Below are 22,845 nucleotides of genomic sequence, written 5' to 3' on the forward strand. Positions count from 1 at the left end.
CGCAAATAAAAACAATATTTTAATTTCAAACCTGGTATAAATTCTGAAATCAGAAAACTAATTTCGAAATGATCTCAAAAAACAATTTTTTATATAACTTTGACAACACAGTCTTTTATTTATTATTGAAAAATATATATATTATATATATATATATATATTATATATTTATTGTATGTATGTAAATGTAACTGCATTTTTATAATAAAAATAAAGACAAATTTTAATATAATATATATATTTTACAAAAGCAACATTTTATTTATTGGTTAAATATTTGCACGGAAAAACATTAAGGTGACCAATTGTAATGATTTATGAAAATATAATATAATATGATATAATGATATGATATGATATGATATGATATGATATGATATGATATGATATAATATAATATAACAATAAGGGAGGGGTAAATACATACAATATTTTAATCTAGTAAATAAGTTACAAAAATCACGTCCCGAAGACTAAATATTAATGATGCATTGATTTACGATTTCATCCTGAACAACACACACACAAACACACAGATGTAAATACTCATAAATCAGTCGGAAAGTCAGTCTAATGGGACTTTGCATTTCCCTTAGTCAGCCTTCTGGCACGCTCCCTGCTGCCAGTTCCCTTAAAGATGGAATCTCACCCTCCTCCTGCTCAACACTGATCTTACTGTCACACAGCATCATACAGCACCTTTGCATCTAAATGCACCAAATACTGTTAATATAATAAATAAAAATCATTTCAAATCAGTCTTCACTAGGTTTCAATGAACATCTAAATGATATCCTGCACGTATCACGTGTTGTGATTACCTGATAAAGCATTTTTCCTCACTGTGCTGTGCTGCTCTAAAATCAGATGGTCACATTGGAGCGAGTAATGCGGATTTTAATGCGTGCATAAATCTATACATCCATTCATACAGTCTGTGCCTCTCCTTTGGCTCACTTTATGGCTTTCTTCCTCTTCGCATTATCTCTATAATGCTGCTGTCAGCCGTATTTAATAATTAAAGGCATGTCCATCTCTCTGGCCATCTTATGTAAACTATGCACAGTCTTCCTTGTCAAAACCAAGGCCAGTAAGTTAAAGCTATACTGTATGGATGGATAATCACTCTGTACTCATGCTTGCTACAAACATTTTTGAAAAAAGACATGTTTTGGAATATAAAATCGTATATGTAACACACCATACTGTACTTTAATGTGTGCTAGTCGTCATCTATCAGCCCGTACATGTTTTAATATTGCAGTGTGTGTGAGCATTGGTTGACCTCACTATTCCCAGCATACAGATCTCTCCTTACAGCTGTGTCAGCTTGCGGCAATGTGGATGGGAGACTCATCATCCATCACCATATAAAGTATACAAAACAGCTGGGGTTGTCGTTTAAGTCAAGTCAAACAGAGTTTGTGAGTATCATCGCCTCATCCGTAATGTGATCATGTAAGTGCACGAAACTTTAATGTGTTATTCATTGTTATGGTGACACAGGTATGGTGATGTAAAGGGACTAGTTATTTTATATATATATTTTACATAAAACCACATTATTCACACAAATATTATCAAAAACAGATAACTCACATGTTTTATTATGTTATCCTGTTTTTATTGTGTTTTTTGTGTAAGTGAGCTGTATTGTTACTTTGTCAAAACAACCCAACTACAGTTTGATTTATTTTGAAATGCACAATAAAATGCATTTAATAATTTTACATTTTAAGGTATTACAGGGTCGCATTTCCAACAAGGTTTATTTTTTTATTTCTCCAAAACATTTGAATTGTAATGCTAAAGTAAAATGAAGTGATAATTATAGAAGGTCAAAGAGTTATTGCTGACACTAATGAATAATGATGTGACTTTTATCCGCTAGCCGGTTCATGTATTTCCATCACTCTCAGGTTCGGTGAAGCTTCTCCCCGTTGGATGAAATGATCTGCAAGTTCAGTTTGTGACATTGTTGGCAGTGTATGAAAGTCATTCAGTTGATGGGTATCACATCATCAGTGTTACTTTCAGCTGATTTTAGACAGTTTTCGCTTCCCTAAATGCCCTTGATTTGATTTCAGCTGTCAAAGCAGATAACGCACGGTATAAAGACAGATAATTGCTTAATGATTTTTATAATTATTTTACTTTTTTATAAAAAAACACATGGAAACAAGTTAAAGGAAAGCACACGTTGTTTTCGTTGCTGGGTTTTCTCCATGCTCTCTATTGCTTGGAGAGAATTTGAAGATGACGAATGAGGCAAACACAGCAAGAAGACCGAGGAGTTTTGTGACTCTCACCTCTCTCCCACTTTCCCTCTCCGTCATTACCTCAAGAGCAGTCAAGGACAGTTAGGTCAGAAAGGCTCAGCAGGCTTCTGCAGTCTTCCATGAAGCGGAGAATTCAGCAGTTTACAGCGCCTGTGTGAGAGAGTGAGGAGGTGTGAACTTTTGGAGAGCCGCCTGCTGCAAAGAATATCTCACTCATCTGCCACTGATATCAGTACTGGAAAAGAAACAACATATCAACAACCCCCTTTTATTATGTAAATTTGCATTCTTTTAAAATCTGCTTTGTTAGTTTTAACTTCAAAATAGGAACATTTATTAATTGAAATGTTTGGAATGAAATTCCAACAAGTTTGCTACACTGTAAATGTGATGATCCTTGTATATTACATTTATGACATGAGTTTCAGAAGAACAAATAATCTGTTCAATGTCAGCCCAACAGCGTCAAGGAGACTCACTGCAGCTTGGTACAATATGTTCAGGTGTGATAGCTGCAGTACTTATAAAATATACGTTTATCTATTGCTGCCTCCATGAAAATGAATTGTCTTATATGCATGTTTCTTTTTGTGTTGTGTTGATCGCAGCTTTTGGTAAGCGATGTACTGTACAACTTAACTCTCTCTCTTTCTCTCTCTCGATTGTGGTGCTGACTCACTGTCACTGGCCCAGAATATGCTGTCTGCCTGCATTATAGGCAGCTCACCTTCCCACCAATTAATGCCGCCTCAGCACCCGAATAAAAGCTCTGGGGCTCTAAGAGCAAACGATGTGTTAAAATCATATCATGGTGAAATAAGATAATGATTGAGCTACTGTGCAACTCTAGTGCTTTTGCATTTCTAATGTCAGCCATGCAGTGGATATTTGACAGAGATGAATTTCTTAAATGAAGAAGTCAATGCATTAAATGCATTAAATGACATATTTATGATTTTATGCTCTATTGCATTCAACGTGTCTTGTTTTTCTGTCCCCTGAGCTACAGGAACATGTATGCACATTGTTGAGACATGAATTTATATGGAAATTAGGAGTGCATAAAAAGGTTTAAGATAAAGCATGTGCTGCCTGGTGTTGGCAGAGATCTACATGATGTCTTTAGGTGGGTATCCTACTTGAAGATGCTACGGACAGGACACTGAAACGATAAATGATGTTTCACACAGAAGACAGATGCACGAGTCTGCGGGTGTGTAGTTACTGCCATCTTGTGGACACAAGAGTCCCCTGCCAAAGTAACAGAAACGTTATTTGTGAAAGTTTAATGAAATAAATATTCATTAAAATGGCAATTCCAACGATGTTTGCTTACAATACAAGTGAATAATGACCAAATTGCAATTTCTGGATGAACTGTTCCTTTGAAGGCTACTAATTTAAAAAACACATTTGTCGTTTTTTTTTTTATTAAAAACACGAAAGGAGGAAAATAACATTGGTCCTCTCATATTATGAGTTCATTAAAAAAAAAAGAACTTTGGTACAAGGTCAGTAATTGATTTCTATAATCTGTTTTTATTTGCTTTGTCCAGATAAAATATCTAACCTCAATACAAGAGGTCTCAGTCAAACACAAATTGTTGTTAATTAGATAATAAGGTAATAAGTGCTAATAAAATGTGATAATTTGTCAATGAGTTGGCGGGGAAACTAACCAATCAGCGATGACTGGGCGGTTCCGTGATTAAAACGTCATCAACAGTATATAAACACCCGAACCGCGAAACGGAACTACAGAGTACTTTGCCTAACCCTAACGCTCTCCGGCTTCCTGTGCGGTATTTATACTGTTTTGTCTTAAGCTTTCAGTATATCACAGGAAGCCACTCCGTAGGTCTGGTGTGTTTAAAAAAGCTATAGAGTACTCTTATGCTCGGTCTCACAGGTCCGATCGTCTCGTGCTTGGGTGGACAGTCCGGCTGCCACCAAGAGTTCTTCTCTGCCGCACGTGCGTCGGGTTTGTGGGGTAAAATACACTGAGCAGATTAAACTGAGTATGGCGAGTTTTGCGGATCTTTCCACTGGTCCTGCAAACAAGCCGATGCTCAGACATGCCTTACTGTTCATGACGTCTGATTGATCTGTTATTTGTAATTCGCATATTTGTAACGTAAGTACTGCTGTCGAAGCCGTGTTTGTGATTTTTAGCATGGATTATTTCAATGTTTTATTTAATTTTTCTATAATTTTTGCCCCGGCCAGCTCCTAAATCCCCACCCCCATCTCAATTTAGTGTCTATGCCTGCATTTAGCACCGCAGATGAGAGCTGTATAAATGGTTTTCGACGTGGTTCACGTAACATTTGTCAAACCTGAATGCTTGAGATCGAAAAAGCCTGAAGTTGTTTTAAATTGCCAAACAATATGTAAAGGTATAATGCATTAATAATCCGTCTTCTGTTTATATGTGGGGGTGATGTTTAATTGCATTTGTTAAAATTTAAAGAAACCTGATAATTTCTTTTTTAAACTTTCTTTTCCCATTTAAAGTGACAGGTCACTCAAAAATTTACCTACGCTTGAGTTGTTCCAAATCTACATGCATTTCTTTGTTCTGAGAAACACTGAGATAATTGGAAGAATGTTCGTAACCAAACAGCTTCTTGGCCACCATTGACTCCCATGGTAGGATAATTTACAATGGTAATCAAAAGTGCCCCAGAACTGCTTGCTTTCCCATATTCTTCAAAATATCTTTGTGTTCATCAGAAGAAATGTATGCATATTTGAAACCTCTTGAGGGTGTGTAAATAGCGTTTTCATTTTTGGGTGAACTGTTCCTTTAAGTGTATTGGCACAAGAATGTGATTGGGGAGCTTCTAAGACTGACAAGGTTTCACCAGTTCTACAAAGTTCATAGTACTCTATAAACAGTGAAATGCCCACACAGCATTAAATATGATCTACACTAAACAAAGTGTCAAAACTATATAAAGAATGATAAAGAGTTAATCAATTCAGACTGGAACTGGAGTCAAGTTCCTTTTCATCTTGTCATATAGACAATGTGCGTGTTTTTCAAAATAAATTCACATTATCTGAAATGTTATTATTTCTCCAAATATTTATTTTTTCCAAATCAACCTGTTTGAATACTTCACCTACCTAAACATGAATGGTGTACACTATTGGTAGGGGCTTTTGTTGCATACAGTGTTTGAACCGTATGGATCCAGTCACTCATAAAATGAGGCACATGTCATTTTCCCATTGCTTTTATTCTTCAGGTATGTTAGATTGAATAGAATTTATCAAGAAAACAGGGGATGTCATATAAAGAAAAAATATTGAAAGAGTGCGGAGCATTGACATTGTAAACTTAATTACGATCACCCCACTATTTACACATCTCGTTTATTCCTCATTACTCAAACACATTCTGGGATAGTCTGTAGTGAACACTACACAAATGTTGACATGTAGGACATTGGAAGTACTTAAGTGTGTTTGTTGCTTGATACTATTGTTTCTAAAATGAGAGTAAACAATGTTTTTATTTAGAATAGGTGGTCTGAAAGTGAATTGTTGCTAAAACGGATTAAATATATATAAAATAATATAAATAAATATATAGTATTGAACATATTTCACATTTTAAGACCTTTTCCTTTGCTATTTTCAAAATAAAATGATTTCCAGTTCCTGCGTGTAAGGATGTCATGTGTCCTTGCATGCAGCAGACCAGAGGAAGAGCGGAACACAATACAGTCTAGGTGTAGCCTATTGAAAATAACAGACCGACTGTCGGGTTCGTAACGGTCGATGTATCACGTTAAATTTAAGGGGCATGTTAACAGCACGAGGCACATTTCGACCATAGCACGGAGAAAAGATGCACGAGCTGGATTGATAAAGGAGCTGTCCAGCATGAGGTGCTGATAGGCGGCCTTCAGTGAACGATGGCGACGGGGAAGTGGCTTTTGTACACGGGTCTCTGTCTGTCTCTCGTCGCCTTGTGCTTCCTGACGGTCGCGATCTCGTCGGATCACTGGTACGAGACGGACGCGAGGCGATACAAGGAGCGTTGCCGCGCGTTCTCGAACCGCAGGAGCGATCCGGGTTTCATATACATCCCGAACCACAGCCTTCCGCTGCGCGCGAGCAGACCGAGTCTGGACCGATGGGAAGACCGACTTCTGCTGTCCAGAAACCGGCGTCAGATGTTCGCCATGAGCGCGGCGGATGAATGCAGCAGAGGCTACAATTCAACCAGTATGGGTCTGTGGAACAAATGCTATAGACTGGGGTACGACCAAGCCATCGAAGATCTCATTCAAAAAGGTAAAAATATGAAATGAATGGGGTGGATTTTTCGTTTGCTAATTTGTTTAAAGCCATTCGACGATGACAAACTGGGATTTTAAGCTATGTTCTGGTGTAAGATGTTTTTCAACAAACATGCATTTCATATCGAGACCTCTGCTGAAAATAAAACAATACAAATTCTAACGGTTTACATTATTAATACGGTTGTGAACCATTATCTGTTTACCACTGTTATTATTTCAGGAGAATTTCATGTTGATTTTTATTGGATCCCATGCGCCAGATAACCAGGCATTACCAGTAGAGACCATTACAGTTTCAATAAACCAATGCAATTCCAATAATAACCATTAAATCCATTAGGAATAGTGAGATTTTCTATTGTCCTTTTTTCCCCAGCAGAGGTGCTTCAAAACATCCAATGAAACAGATTTGAGTTGTACACAGAAACCAAATATGTTTGCATATAAAACTATCTTGGTTTTACAAATTTGTAATGTTCTCACTCATTTGTAGTGATTTAGACCAAATGAACAGTCTCCACTCCACGCCAGATCATCACGTACGCTTGGAATATCATTCTGGTTGTGATGAAAACACATTTTTTATTTTTTGTTTTCCAGGAGCTATCGAGCGTTGCACATACATTAAGTACTATTACAACTCCGCATCCACGCGTAAGGATCTGTCCTACAATATAACCAAAACAATCCAGCAAGACGATTGGCATGCGTTGCGTAAGTACATTTCTATTAAATAAAAAGGTATATTATTGTTGGTGGAGAATTGGTAAGGTTCTCTACAGTAAAGCATGCTGGATGAGCCAACCCCAATTTTGTTTACCTGGGTTAATGGAATTTAGGATAAGGTCCTTAATATCAGTGTATTTCCTAAAACTTTTATGTATCTATCCTTCCCCAGATTTGCGTCGGATGACGGCTGGCTTCATGGGCATGGCTCTTTCCATCATTCTCTTTGGCTGGACCATCGGCGTTTTGGGCTGTTGCTGGGAGCAAGGCCTCATGCATTATGTCGCAGGTCTACTTTTCCTTATGGGAGGTATGCGTTTCTTTACAAGAATCTCGATTTCCCTAAAAACTTGTTTCTATCATCATCCACCAACCCACTCGTGCCTCCACAGGTACCTTCTGCATCATTTCTCTTTGCACGTGCGTGGCTGGCATCAACTTCGAACTATCACGCTACCCACGTTACCTGTTCGGCCTCCCGGATGACATAAGCCACGGTTACGGCTGGTCCATGTTCAGTGCCTGGGGAGGACTGGGGCTGACCCTCATATCTGGGTTCTTCTGCACCCTGGCACCCTCGATTCAGCCTCCCCCACCATCTCGTACCTCCTGTCCCAAGTCTCGCATGGAGAACGGAACAGTGTGCTGAAGCTATGAATATTGTGATACATTGAAACAAGCAAACTGTTGTAAATACACTTTGTGGGTACGAACAGCGTTGAAGATGATGAAAGACACGTTGGGAGGCGATGAGCCAAGGTCGTTGGGCCTTTTTGCTCTTGGGACTCTATTGATGTTCGAAAACAAGATTTCTGTGATGAAAGCACATTTGTATAGTTGTATAAAAGCTTTCATCCTCGCATCACTCTAGTGCGTCCTTGGTGAAGCAGTTCTTGGTGTTTGTCTGTGTAACTTGTTTGAGTTAAAATCACTTTCCAAAAGTCATCTCACATAAATCTTCCATCAATTTCATAATGTGGTGTTGTTGTTTTCAATGTATGATTTCTTAATTCGACAATAAAACCTAAGATAAGATTCCGTCATTTCTACTCACGCTATGTGAACCAATCGCGAAAAATGAGAATCGAACACAGAGGCACTGAATACTCAATTTTATTTAAGTTTCCGTTGTTCCAGACCAGCAGAAAAGGGGTCAGTTCTCTTTTAGCTCTTTATTTTGAATTAAATGATCTCAGCAGCATGTTAAACCCAAATGTTGGACTACATTGATTTTTTATCTGGGAAGAATGAGTGATTTGGATAAATACTGTTTAATATGGCCACACAGATGAGAAAAGGGAGCAGAAATAATTTGAAGGCCCGTGAACAACCAGATGTTATCATGTGCCTGTTTGAACTCTTTCAACACACATTACCCACAATCTCACGTCATTTTTGTTCCAGTCTCTTTTCTTCCAAAGGTTACCGACTTCCTTATTCAAACCTTGTTTGAGGTTTTACATCAATTTTATAAGCAAGCCAAAAAAGACCTTCACAGTGGACTTGCTCACCCCTATTCATTGAAATGAAGTTACTCATATGGACCCCGTAGTGGCACGTCAGACATTGCACCCACATTCTGAACCCACCCCATTCAAAAAGGCTCCACCAGGTGTGATATTGCCATCATTGATGGCGTTCCTTCCAAAGAGGCTCACCACCCTAAACATGCGCTCATTTATCTCATTCGTGGCTCCGCTCCAGAAAACAAAAAGCATGTGAGAATCCGAGTGCGATACATAGAGTGTGCCCTTAACTAATCTCCTTTTCCATTTCCTTTCAGTGGGAATGGGACCTGACATACGGGAAGTGTAAAGATTCACAGTATTAAATTACGGTACCTTGGATGAACCGAGACCAAACTGACGTGATATTCGTTTAAGCACATTCTTTGTAGCTGTCACACATACGCATCAGAGCTCGGGTATTCTCTTCACTTTTCCAAATCGGACACTTTGTGAATGTGTGTTAGCACCCTCACTGAGAACCTCCCAGGAATAACCCCGCATTGATGATGCTATTCATATTTATGTGCGTCCAAAAAACAGACAATAACGAAATCCTGATGGGAAGGGGATTGAGGGTAGAAAGAGAAGAGCTTATGTTACGTTATTAATGGATGGGGTATGTTCGCAGTTTTGATGCAGTTAAGGGTTCGTCTTTAATGACGGTCGATGCCGGCGCTCTGTAAGATGTCTGTGGCGGTCTGCGCTGGGGGTCTGAAGGCTGTCTGAAAGCCTGGGGGTGGGGAATGGAACTGACTGGGGTTCAGCGATGGAGGGGGGAGGTACGGGGCCCACGCGGCTCTGTGTAAGGAGAGGTTGGCCGCCGCGTCCAGCAGGCTGGTGTGAGGGGGCTGTGGCAGGGCGCTGGAGCTGGCCGGTCCGTCCATCTCTGTGAGTGCCTGCAGGGACTTGAGCCAGTGTGGCGGATTGTCATCCTGAAGACAGTCCATATTGTTGCCTGCGTTTGCAGGGATACCTGAGATTTGAAGAGAGATGAATGAGACACAGCTACAGTGCGGTTTCTAACACAGAGTTGTAGGAAATAATCTATAATCACACCTGTGATGATGGCGGGATCCATCCAACTGGCCGTACTGTCCCAGCTGAGGCTGTGCGAGATTCCAGCCGAGCCAATGGGCACCCCGATGTGATTCACGCTGGAGGTGGAGGAAGATGAGGAGGAAGAGGTAGAGTTCGGGAGACCTCCGAAGTTGATGTTGATATTTGGTAAGAGTGCTCGCAGTCCGTCCTGCCACTCCTTCACATTTAAGCTTTCCACCGAGCCGTTGTTATCTGCCGAAGAGCATGAAACAAAAGATAAATGAGAAGTTCTGTAAAATTTCTTCCAACTCATTTTACGTAATCTGAGAGGAACTGATTTGATTATGAAATCTTTTGAAGAGTGACTGGTGGTAAGGTGAAATAAAACCTTACAAGCATTAAGACACATAGATGTTAAGTTTTGTGCAGGGATAGTTGAAACATTCTGTCATTATTTATTCATCCTCGTGAGGTTGAAAACCTGCAGTGCAACACAAAAGAAGAGATTTTGAGAAATGTCTCCCTGGTTTTAAGTCCATACAATGGAAGTCAATGGGGGCCGATGTGTTTGCTTACAAAAATTCTTCAAAATATCTTCTTTTGAGCTCTGCTTAGGAAAGAAAGTCACACAGGTTTGTAATGCCGTGAGATTGAGTAAATGATGAAAGATTTTCCATTTTTGGGTGACCTATCCCTTAAAATGCAAAGGAAGCAAAGTGGCACTAGCTTTAAAAGCGAGATGAAAAATTACAATGCAAATGCTAAACAACGAGTTGACTGAAATGAGTTAAACAACTTGTTTTTATTTGGATCACTGGGTCACAATAGGAGCACTTTGCTCAGCCCAGGTGTTCATATAAATCCACTCCCACAGATGCTTACAAACACAAACGCGGAGCACCCAAGACAGATGCATCTCCTAACCTGATATAGGAATCCCCCCAAGACCGGTGCTGTGGTGCTGGGCCGGCATGCTCAGGTCTAAGAAGTGGCTGTGTGCGGCGGCCGCTGTGGATGTGTGGTTCAAGTGTGTGAGATTATTTCGGATCGGCAGGCCCATCCAGGGATGGTGTGTGGTTGAGTGTTGGGGCAGGCTGAAGGAGTTATAGAGGCCTCTGTGCTGTAGGTGAGGAGGGCGTTGTTGACCATTGGGGAGGGCGTTCTGATAGGATGAGTAGGGGGAGGGCTCCTGGACCGACAGCTCTTTCTCTATGAGGTCGGCCAGGGCCTTCCGCGTGACGTCGAAGGGGTCGAAACCGAGGTCGTCGTCCTGCTGCTGCTGCTTGGCAGAGGAGCCGAAACCGAAGGCCGCTTGCCAGTCAGTGGAGGACTCCACAGGTATAGTGTCTGAAATGAGGCGTATGATGTATAAGTCAAAGTAATGCTGTTATTTGTTATTTATTGGATAAATATTTGAAATAAATTCACATCCCAACCTGATGTGAAAAGGCTCTGTGGTTCTGGTGTCATGGGCCAGTCGGATGCTCCCTGTGGAGAGCTGGAGAAGGAGGGCAGGCCGCTGGGGATGGGGTTGGGATGTCTGAAATTGCTGTTGTCTGAGAAAAGAGACTGAGACTCTGCTGCTGCACCCTCGAAGGGCGAACGTGCCGCGAGCTCTGCCACGCTGATGGGCACGACGAGACTCTGTTTGGTAAGGCCAGGTGGAGGAGATGGGGAATCGCTACTGGATGTCTGCCAAACCAGTTAAATCAAGAGATGAAGCACATTAACACATTTTCTCACCTAACCTTGTTTCGTATTAACACTCACCTGTGATATATTCTCCCCATTCCCTATACTTATGGGTTCTGATGATTTGTCAATTGGACTGAAATGAAAAAAAGCCTGTTGTAAGATTATCTTTCAACGAAACAAAGAAAAAAAGGCTGTGTCACACCGTTCAAGACAATACATGCTGTTGTTCTTCAGAGGAGACAAATTGCTTGGATTCTGTGGTGTGGTACCTGGTAGGCTCTAAGGCTGATGGGAAGGGTGGGAGGCCTGTATTCTGTTCTGTTCCCAGTTCAGAGTCTGGTTCATCTGGCGTCATGTGATCCAAGTCTGTTAGGCAGTCTAAAAGTGGAGGGGACTTGCGATGCTCTGTGGGTAAACCGTTTACCATTTTCCCATAGCCTTGTAATGAGGGCCAACCTTCTTTATTTGTGCTATTGGGTCTGGAAATAAAGTTGAAAAAGCTTTTCAAAGAAATAAACATTAAAAAAATGGTCGCTTATAATTCTGAATAGGATTATATAAATATATACAGAATATAGAAAACAAGCACCTCTGGGTTGAGTTTGATTTGCTCTTAGACTTCTCTCCTCCGCACGTTGATGTTTGTAAAAAGTTAGGGTTGGCTTTGTAAAGGTCTTGGAGTAACTTTTGCTCATACTCTTGGTGTTTCCCAGCCTAACCATACCACACAAAAACAACAAGACGAATAATATTAAGACAGAAAGACTAAACAAATATTTTAATCATATTTATTTATAATAGACATATAATTCACAATTCACAAAAAAACTAAAACACATTAAGCCAAAATAGAAGCCGTTACTAAATTGACTTGTTGCCTATACACAAACACTCACCTGCATTTCTTCTTTTGTAAAACTTGCCGCTTCATCACCCAGCTCGTGTAAATACATGCAGTCTGGTTTAGGACACTGCATGCTTTTGAGAAAATAACTGCAGTATTTTGTTGTACCTAAAGAAGCCTTGGGTGAAAACGAACAACTTTTTAACAAGAACAACAAATAACTTAATAAACACAGAAAGCATATATTACTGTGCTGTGACATTCCAACGCTTCCTTAATCCAATTAAAAAAAAAGCAAATTCTATTTTCTGATGGCGTATGCCTACCTTGAGTGTTCTACCATCCACAATGACATTGTTTACGCACTGAATGGCCCGAAGGGCGTCCTCTGAACGGATGTAAGTTACATAGGCACTGGCACTAGGACCCTGTGGAGTTCAAGATAAAGTAAAGATGTGGATGGCTTTTCCCTTCGAATGCAAGGAGTGCTTCCAAACCGATTTTCACAAAAACCTAAAGCTGCATTGATGCTTATTACCTGTGAACCTGCATATGAAGTGCTGTTATTGATGACAACTTTATGGATTTTGCCGAACTTTCCAAAATATTCTGGACGCTTTAGAACCTGGGAAAGACAATATGTTTTATTCAAGTGAAGCATTATGCTATAGCTGACTTGAATGATGCATTCAAGTGATATTCTATTTATAGTAGAGGTGCTAGACTACATTTTACAAGTTACTTGATATCAAACAATCGTAACGTTGAAACAGAACAGGAACTTTGTTTTGCTCAGCAAAATGTAAATGACCTGGTTCTCTCTATTTTTGTTCCGTTCTCATTTACCTCCTACTGAGAGCGCTAGCTTTCTCACTGACAAGATACAGCCAAAAAGAGCAGATGACTTATCATCGCTTCAAACATATTCAATATGTATTTCATACAGTTTATAGGAACCAATATCCAATCCAAGCAATCATAATATAAGCTATAATACATTACGATTAAACATCTTTTCTGTATGATGTTCCATGGATGCAAATTTTGATATATTTGGTAAACAAATATGTCGGTAATTTTAGAGTTTTTTTGTATTCAAAGTATTCATTTAGTGCAAAACATTTACATTACTGACTTTACCTAGATTTTCACATCAACAGCACGCACTAGCTTTTTGCTTGAAATTATTCATTTTCAGCAACATTGTTTTGGTGTTAACTGCATTCTATTATATTCGACTTCATAATCCAACAAATAAAAATTCTGATTTAACATTTTAAAATGATCCACAATATACAGGCAAAAACAAAACACAATGTCTAACAGAAGCTGTGCGATCACCTCGGCATCGGCAAGCCTCTGAGACAGCCCCACCACGAACACCAGGTTCCTCTGAACCACGCGGACGCTGGCCAGGTGCTTGCGGTTCTCGGTCACTTTCTGCTTCTTTTCGTTCTGCTTCTGCTTCTTCTCGTTCTTTATTCTCTGAATCTCTTCTTGTGACAGTGGTTTGTATACTGCCGGGTCCTCCGGGTACGGCTGCGGAACACACGCAGTCAGTTAACTCAGTCAAACCCGTATCCCGGAGGGCAGAACGCTTCAAAAATTTCAGCAGATAGATCAAACGTTCAAGCTGACACTTGGTGGGGTTTGCCAAGTTAATGGCGCAACATGATTTAGCCACAGTGCCACATAACCAGGTTTGAGACTACTGATAGAAGTATATACATCTAAACATCAATACATACACCAATACAACAGCATTTTTTTTTTTCAAGATAAGTTATAAAGAATACCGAATATGGAAATGAATCGTTGAATAATGGCAATGGCAGACAACAATGGTAGAAATGGTGACCCAACCGCTAAGATTGTAATGATGACAACAAAATCAAGTCAATCATAAGGAACTCCTGTTGGGTCTTCAGTCCACTCCACCGCATGTAGCTTCTCACCTTTCTGCAAGCAGGGCAGAGGCCATTCTCGTCTGTGCGGATACGGTGCCAGCAAAATCTGCAGATCTGATAGCCGCAGGTGCAGGGGAAGAAGTTGACATCGTCAATCTCCAGAGGTTCCATGCAAAGTGGGCACTCCATTGGATCTTCTTTCAGTTCTGGACTGCAGGACATCCTATTGCACGGCGGGTTCAGGAGCGTCTCCGGCGGGTCAGCCGAGGACTGATGGAGAAACCAAAGCGACATGGCAATGGGGTCAGACTCAGTGAGCGGTGCGAGATGTTATCAAGGCATTTAAGTATAATTTCATCATCAAGCATATTAGAGAATTCACATCCAAACGATTAAGTAACCAAATTCCCTATTCTACTATCATTAGCAGGTGATAACAGGCGGTTTCCAATCCGTCTATGAGCATGCTGATGTATTGAGTTTATGAAATATATTGATGTATTGGGAAAAGCAGCATCAGATACATTAGAAACAGCTACAGTAAATAATAATCCATAATTCAAATATGGCGATACATGAATTCTTTCATGTATGACAACAGAGCCAATGTAACATTTAAAAACGCAAAATAAGGCTTGGTGCAGCATACATATCATGTTATTCCAGTTTTGTTGACACATCTCAACAACAACAACAAAACATGTCATTGTCAAATGATGCAGCTAAACATCACATTCAATGATAAACGACACAAAGCGAATCCTTGCGCTTTATTTCCAGAAAGCATTAGTTAAACCTTCACAGCTACATCTCTCACATCTGTCCCTTAAATGTGAATGCTGCTATTACAAAGCAAATGTGCAGATACAAAGACTTCCGTCGAGCCTGGTTTTGCTATAAAATGACACCAATTAAAAAAGCAGTTATGTAAATGTCTTTGAATCTTTGTTCAAACCGCAGCTTTTGACATGTTACAACAATTCTGTGTATCGGCGCGTCAGACGGAATGAAAGCCGGTCGGCTGCCTCCACAGCTGGGAAGGACTTCAACTGACGTGTGGCACACAACACGCAAAAAAAACACACCACTTTATCCCGACACACTTCCGATAACACACGACTTTTCAATCTCGCGTATTTCCAAATGATTATGAGAGAAGAAACAGCAGTTTCCTTCAAATATTTGTTTGCGACTCGGTATTAAATGAACCCTTGTGTTTTGCGGCCTACACGCAGCTGAAGCCTGGGACTCTCCCACTACTCGGTCCGGCGAACGGAGGAGGAACCGCCGCCTGCCCACATTTGACTTCACCCTTTACTTAAACTCAAGGTTTAAACTCATAACCGTGGGTCGGGTCTGGTTGAAAACACTTACAGAGACCTAATACGGCGTAAGTGATGACATACTGATGGACAATAAAGCAGTTGTTTAGTAGGGTACTCACTTTAACTAGCTGGTCCTGTATTGCAGAGACTCCAATCCAAGGGATATTCACTCTAGTTTAGGCGGGGGGTTCTGCCTCTTAACTGATCAGATTTTCTTATCTGATAGTTTGAAATGATCACTGTTCCACAGTACAGATGTTCAATAATGATGAGATGTTTTCCTTTCTTAGTTGTACTGTTTATTTAGGTTGCAGAATCTTACCACCATCTTACATTGAAATGAGGAGGGAATACAGTAAGCAGTCGCGTCTCACTGAGTTTGCGCAAAGCATTCAGCCGCGGTGCGTTGTGGGAGAAGTAGTTTATGTCGTCATCGTACGTTTCACATGATATCGGCAATGAACGAGAGGCGCCACAAGGGGCGAAACGGACATATGAGAAATACTTTTGGGTTTTCTTCAATTAATTTTTTTTTTAATTAAATAATGTAAATAATAATGTAGATTTAAATTGTTTATTAATCAATATACGTCAATAAATATCTTAAAATGTAGCTGGCAAAACACCAATGAGTTCAAAATCAATGTTTAGAGTAAAATATGTTGTTTTAATATAAAAGTAAGATTTTTCCAAATTACCTGAATGGTTCAGTGTTTCAAGAACAACATTTTAATAGTATAATAAAATACTGTACACTAGAGACTGGGATTTCAACATTTTTAATTAACATAATTGATCAGTTAAAAATCGCAATAAAAATATTTATATCATTAAATAATATTGGCTCACATCAAGGGAGGTCTGGAAATTGTTAAGCATACTACTATATGTAAAAAAAACAGAAATGTCCCATTGAAAATATGAGGTAGGATTTAACGCAATTTACAGTCTCCACTACTACAGGTTAGATCAATGTGAGCGAGTTAGAGGTTTAGACCCATTGATTGAAAAAAACACCAAATCAATATACAACTTTAAGTAATTAAACACACTCAACACCTGAATACACAATTAGAAACCCTTGTTGTTCACTCATTTGATTAAAGGCTCACAAAAGTATCTATCTGAACACTTTAGATGCTGTGTCTATACAGACAACCTGCAAAGTAGGAGGAACTACATGCACATTAATGTAGGCTTGGACCACTGTTGTGACTTCTCTGGATGGATAGCATCTATTGTCAAAGATGGATCGATTGCGTGAGGACTCAACAAGGACATACGGGCAGCAAGAAGACCCATTCGGACACAGGTGTCTGTGTTTTTTCCCTGGAGGATCCCGACCATCATTGCTCCAGCAAGACTAGATAAAAGATGGAGTTGATTTAAGAATATCTTGGTACTTCATGTTGTACAATATTTTAAATACACACCTGTCTCCGGCTCCGGACACATTTACAGTTTCTTCTGAGCTTACAGCGAGTGCAGGATAATGGACAGCACACAACTGTCCTTTCTGTTACAAAAAAGCATACAATACATTATGGAACAAGGCTTCTACATTATTTCATATCTTAGTTAGACAGTGTACTTATAAATGAAAATCAAGTAACATGATAACAAAGCCTTTATTGACTCTAGAATCGTTAAACATTCATACCCGTTTTTCCATTCTTGGTTGCAAATTTACAGTCCCTGCCTGCTGCTCTCCACATAAAACCACACCCGCAGACCCCAAAGTAACCACCACACAGTGCAGATGATCCAGCAGAGGGCGTGAGAGAGCCGGTACACAGCTCAAGACATCTTCAAGAGACCTGGGCAACTCTAAAACAATATCATACTTCAAGTACAGTTGAACATTAAATATAAGCAAGCTCTCGCTTAGTGTGATTTTAAAGTCAGTACCTGTTGGAGTGGATAAGCCTAGTGTGCGATTCATGGTGCAGAGCTCAGTCAGGTTGGGGAAGTGTATGAAAGGCATTTCCAGCTCTCAGACAGGAAGGGTTTGCAAGCCTTATCAGCATCAGTGGGTTCGAACCACACTGCAGTGAAAACAGACGGAGATATTAACACGACTGACTCAAAGTCGTGACACTTACACACTGTATTGTGAGCCTTACCTGGGACTGAATATTTCTTGGCGATGGCGCACACATAATCGATGGTTGACACAGGAATGTTACCATCGAGAACTACAAGGGACGCCGATGCAATCTGATTTTCATACCGAGAAACCTGCAAATATATATTTTTTAATCCAATTGAGCGTTAAATGTGCTCTTAATGCTTAAAATGATTAGAATACATTTAAATATATACAGTACATACATACTGCTCTTGTATTTGCTGATGGATGTCCATGTCGCCCAACCCCAGGCTCAGCTCGCCAGACTCAGTGATGACGGCACAATAGGTGGCGGTCTTCTGATCTTGTAATCTGGCAATTGCACTCGTATCCTGTCGACCATAAAGCAGAACACTGTAGGTCAAATTTATTTTGACTTATTAATACTGTCCTAATCATTCGAAGAAGCTGGACATGACACAACTCACCATGTGTTGACAATAGTTTAATACAGCTTCACTGTGAGAGTCTTTTCCGGTTGCAGAGATGAAGAGAGGTTTGTGTCCTAAACGACTCAAACAGTCTACAGGGAATATAGAAAAGGTCAGAATGTGATATGTGATAGTATTATGTCATTTATAATAATATGAATGTTACCCACCAGCAATATTTCTGCCCACTCCTCCAAATGACTGGCACACACTTCCTGGATTTGTCTGACCAAACTAAAGTCAAATTCAAAACAAACATTATCTTTAGAACTAAATGCTTTTATAAAATGTTCAAAAATGCTTAAGCTTCATTAACTTGTTAATAGACCTACCAGCAGCTTCTTTGTTTTTCCTTTAGCGATTAAATCAACGTTTATTCCGCCTATAACAATCTAAAATAAATAAAACAGATTTTACATTTTCTACACACACAAGCTTAACATTTTGTGTGCAATGTTGTTCTTTAGGAGTTCAAATTCATGAAATAATGTACTATACGTTATACAAAGCACTTACAGTTTTGGAGTCCATTTTCCGGCCCTTTGACTTCTGGGTCACAATGCCACCTATTAAGCGTTCTTTGTCTTTGAGTTTAGAAAGGGCACATGCTATCTGACTGCCCACCTTGGCATTGTTATGGATGAGCGCTATATCTAAAGGTAAATGAACTTCAGGAAAATATATCAAAATGATGCACATCTGCTCAATGCAACAACCGCAAATAATTCCTTTTTGAAAAACCATATAACAAAAATAAGCAAAAATGAGCATTAAGTTAATATCGTTTAGATGATTGCAAAGGATATAAATACAAACAGCTTAATGTCAAACAATGCTTTGGGTCTTACTGTAGGTGGATACTGGCTTGCAAGGACTTTCCCTTAGACAGTTCATTGACGCGCTGCAGAACAAAAGGTGTGACATCTCTTCCTGTGACCCCCTTCAAGCTTATGGTATGAAGAGAAAACGCTTTGCTTCAGAGAATTGTTTACCAAAATGTGCGAGCAGAGATATTTCTTATGATATGGGCAGCTGCCAATAAGTCATTCACCTCAAAGCTTAAATGGAAGATGAGATAAGAGAACTGATCTGAATTCCTTTGCAACAATGAATCATCTTTCAAATCTATCAGTGTTTCCGTTATACTAATTTTGCCGTAGAGGGCCAGCACCTCTCCTCACTACGACTACATTGATGCACTGTTTTCCATTCATTCATAATTTGTCCGGCCATTGTCACTGAGTTTGCAACCCCTTTGGCGACTTTTGTTTAGAAGGCACATATAACGAAAAACCATTGCTTTTACCAGAGGGAAAATGGGGTCTTAAGATATGTTAAAAGATACTTGGAATGTTTTAATGCTACTAAATCATTAGTAACATTAACATTCCTTCATACTTTAAATGTTAGTAAATCCAGACGTTTCCTTCTGCGTTTATGGTGGGAAATATCCCCCTTCCGAGGTGTCTCGAACGCAGTATTAAAACTACGTGATGACAACACGAATATGTTTATTAGTGCGTGACGTCATCAAGTGCCACAGTTTCACAAAATCATATAGCAGAAACACTGTAGTCTATGCTTGTCTTTAATCTGTAAACATGGCAGAGCTGTGTTTTTTCACCTGGCCTCAGACAATGCTGTTTGTATGGCGTCTTCAATAAGCTTTCCTGTGGCTGCGTGTTCTTCAGGGATGGGAACGGCCAAGAGAATGCCACTCTGTAAGCCCAGATCGAATGTGCTTGCTGTATGTAAAACACAGGAGTTCTCAATGAGAGACACATTATCAACGGTCTCAATCAGCTCTTTCAATTAGAAGCAATGACTAAAGCATTCAGGAAATGTGTAATATTGACATGTTTCTCACTGCACGCTCAGTAAAAGCTTAAATGCTTGAACTTGCCAATAAGCTCCGCTGCCTCTTGAGCACCGGAGACAGAGTACGGAGAATTAAATCCACTTTGCTGGGAGAAGAAAGCGGGAAAGCTTTTTGTATCTCCGTATGTGGCCACACACACACCCTCAGTTTCCTGTAAATAATGCTGAATTAAAACTTCAGTGGATTTAAATAGACGTGATTAACTTATTAAGTTGGACTTCACAAAGTGAACTTAGCTTGAGAACTTACCAAAAATTCAAGAGTGCGACCAATATCTAGGATGGATTTAACCCCAGCAGATACAATAGCAATAGGAGTTCGCCCCAGTTCGGTGAGGTCGGCACTCACATCCAGTGCTACAGGAAATAATGCGCTAACTTAATATATTATATTAAATTATTTAGCATTACAATACATTACAAATCATTGAACTGTGCCGTAAGAGTCATATACATTAGCAGCGTGCCTTGCGCTTATGCCAGAATACAAATCCTGCTTTTGCTGATATACAGCCATAACACACTGTTGCTCATGTGATATTACTTTAAAGGATTAGCTCACCTTCAAAATGAAAATGATGTCATTATTAACACGCCCTCTTGTCATTTTAAAATTGTATTACTTTCTTTCTTCTTCAGAATACAAAGGAATATATTTAGAAAAATGTTTGTAAGAAAGAAAAGTCAGTCCACATTGACTTGCATTGGTTTTGTGTCCATACAATAGAAGTAGATAGCGACCAACAGTTTTGGGTTGACGCCATTTTACAAAATATCTTCTTTTGTGTTTTGCAAAAGAAAGAAAATGGTGTAAAATGACAACAGTGCCGACAGAATTTTCATTTTGAAGGTGTACTCCACCTTTAATACGTTTAATAAACTGTGCATTTTTAACACAAAAATAAGGTCACTTTAATAAACTTGCAGTTTTCTCCATCTCTATGAACTCCTCCAACGCCTCCAGTTACAAAAACACGAATCCCAGCTAAGTGAGCCGCAATCATCGTGCCGGAGACCGTGGTACCACCGGACAGACCCTGCCGTATCAAAAAACACATCTGGTTCGCATTCATCTATATATCTACAGAGATACACACGAAGATCAATTCCAGACCTTGCTGATGACATAAGGCAGGTCCCTTCTAGACACCTTAAGTGCCGTTTTACTCTGTGCCAAAAAGTCGAGTTCATCCGAGGAAAGACCCACGTGAATTCTGCCCTCCAGAATTCCAATGGTGGCTGGGGTTGCCCCCTCGGCCCTTACAATCGTCTCCACTTCTCTAGCTGTGCTGAAAGAGAGATGAACGCATCTGACTGTGCAATCATAAGTTCTTTGATGTATTCACATTAGTCACATGCAATGTTTTTCGTACAATTAAAACAGAAGTGGTCCCAACGAAGTTAGTCATGTAGCGTGTTTGAGGGGCTTGTGGCAATTCTTGCAAACACAACAAAGAGTAAAGTTTAACATGATAAGCCTTTGACACACACAATACGAGGGTTTATTACTTTTTCTACCTGAGATTGTGAGGGTAACGCATTCCATGTGTAATAATTGTGCTTTCAAGGGCCACAACTGGTCTGTGATCAGCTAGGGCCTCTTTTACAGCGGGGTGGATTGTAAACAGGCTTTCTGTGGAGATAAATGAAACTCAAACCACATTCAAGGCATATTAAAACAAACTACAGAACATTTGAATTGGGTCTTCCATGTGTTGATCAACATGTAGTCACGTGACATTGGACCAACTTGTGATCCCCATTATAACTGTCCTTATAAAAGACGTTTATAGATGCGCTGTTTAATGACGTAGTGTCAGTGCTTTACATATTGACAAGGTGTAGAACTTTATGCAGTAAATGCGTCACATCAATGATTGTGGTGGTTGCGTCGCTTTACCATTTTTGCCAAGTCTGCTGGATGACGTTGCTATACGTCTCACAAATGCTGACGACGATCTCCACAACATCTTCAGAGCAGGATCTTCAGGACACCAAAACGAACTTGAATTTGAGACGATTTGACACTTTCAAACGTGGAAGCGTTACGAACTATGTTTCGCTTTCGATTAAAACGGAAATCCTTCATATATATATTAAGCAATTTACGCAGTGCACGCTCATCTAAGGTTAAACTAAACGTCAGTTCGACGCTGTTGTATCTAGTATTATTACACAATGTAAGACTGCGTATTTAAAACTAACAGAATTTAAGCTGTTTGCAACTTTTCTCTCGACTCCGTTGAACTACTGAACTTTGATCCGGCGGGTCTGTTTGTAGTAAATCGCATCAGTGGACTTTTACTCGAGAGTTTAACCTAAATTCTGCCAGACTAGAGATATTTAACTTACTGATGCAGACTGAATTTTTGGTAGAAATGTTGCAAAAATTACATTTTTATCTAATTCAACAATAAATAGGCACACACAAATTAAGTAATGTTTTATGCACACTGCAAAAAAGAAAGAATTTCTTCAAAAATGTTTTGGTCTTGTAAATGTAAAATACATTTAGTTGACAAGGAAAAGGAGCTGAGATATGTTGTCTTGTTTTAAAAAAGAAAGAAATTGAATTAAGTTTTTGTTTAAAGGGTCAATGACGTGACATGTATTTTTTGTGTCCAAATTCATTATTTTCCTAAAAATAATTTGAATAAATACATGTCATATATCAAATGGATCTACAATATGTCCTTTATAAGAAACCCTTTTCATTTTATTGAAATTCAATAGATTTTTTGAGTTTTGGTGTTTGAAAGACCAAAAATGTCAG

At 39.5% G+C, this 22,845-nt stretch overlaps 3 protein-coding genes across 3 annotated transcripts; 1 reads left to right on the forward strand and 2 right to left on the reverse strand.

The window, feature by feature from the left end:
* Window positions 1-5,763: 5,763 nt before the first annotated feature.
* tmem178ba (transmembrane protein 178Ba) lies at window positions 5,764-8,356 on the forward strand. Its single transcript, XM_056740318.1, has 4 exons — window positions 5,764-6,584; window positions 7,193-7,306; window positions 7,491-7,628; window positions 7,711-8,356. The coding sequence occupies exons 1-4, from the start codon at window positions 6,203-6,205 to the stop codon at window positions 7,965-7,967; spliced, it is 891 nt and encodes a 296-aa protein (XP_056596296.1). The 5' UTR covers window positions 5,764-6,202; the 3' UTR covers window positions 7,968-8,356.
* Window positions 8,357-8,415: 59 nt separating this feature from the next.
* On the reverse strand, window positions 8,416-15,996 carry cnot4a (CCR4-NOT transcription complex, subunit 4a). Its single transcript, XM_056740292.1, has 13 exons — window positions 15,755-15,996; window positions 14,359-14,580; window positions 13,745-13,942; window positions 12,942-13,028; window positions 12,730-12,831; window positions 12,456-12,581; window positions 12,149-12,273; window positions 11,829-12,038; window positions 11,635-11,692; window positions 11,301-11,556; window positions 10,789-11,211; window positions 9,883-10,116; window positions 8,416-9,799 (listed from the first exon to the last, which is right to left on the reverse strand). The coding sequence occupies exons 2-13, from the start codon at window positions 14,530-14,532 to the stop codon at window positions 9,480-9,482; spliced, it is 2,313 nt and encodes a 770-aa protein (XP_056596270.1). The 5' UTR covers window positions 14,533-14,580; window positions 15,755-15,996; the 3' UTR covers window positions 8,416-9,479.
* Window positions 15,997-16,398: 402 nt separating this feature from the next.
* On the reverse strand, window positions 16,399-22,333 carry zgc:136858 (uncharacterized protein LOC678543 homolog). The gene is given in 19 exon segments (XM_056740295.1): window positions 16,399-16,998; window positions 17,069-17,151; window positions 17,296-17,462; window positions 17,544-17,603; window positions 17,606-17,680; window positions 17,759-17,873; window positions 17,967-18,095; window positions 18,192-18,286; window positions 18,365-18,428; window positions 18,527-18,586; window positions 18,711-18,847; window positions 19,056-19,141; window positions 19,819-19,939; window positions 20,098-20,224; window positions 20,323-20,429; window positions 20,998-21,109; window positions 21,187-21,361; window positions 21,591-21,705; window positions 21,973-22,333. Coding segments are annotated over 19 exon segments (2,085 nt in total). The 5' UTR covers window positions 22,043-22,333; the 3' UTR covers window positions 16,399-16,811.
* Window positions 22,334-22,845: the final 512 nt, after the last annotated feature.

The sequence above is a fragment of the Triplophysa dalaica genome, chromosome 24 (assembly GCF_015846415.1).
Source record: "Triplophysa dalaica isolate WHDGS20190420 chromosome 24, ASM1584641v1, whole genome shotgun sequence".
NCBI classification, from domain to species: Eukaryota; Metazoa; Chordata; class Actinopteri; order Cypriniformes; family Nemacheilidae; genus Triplophysa; species Triplophysa dalaica.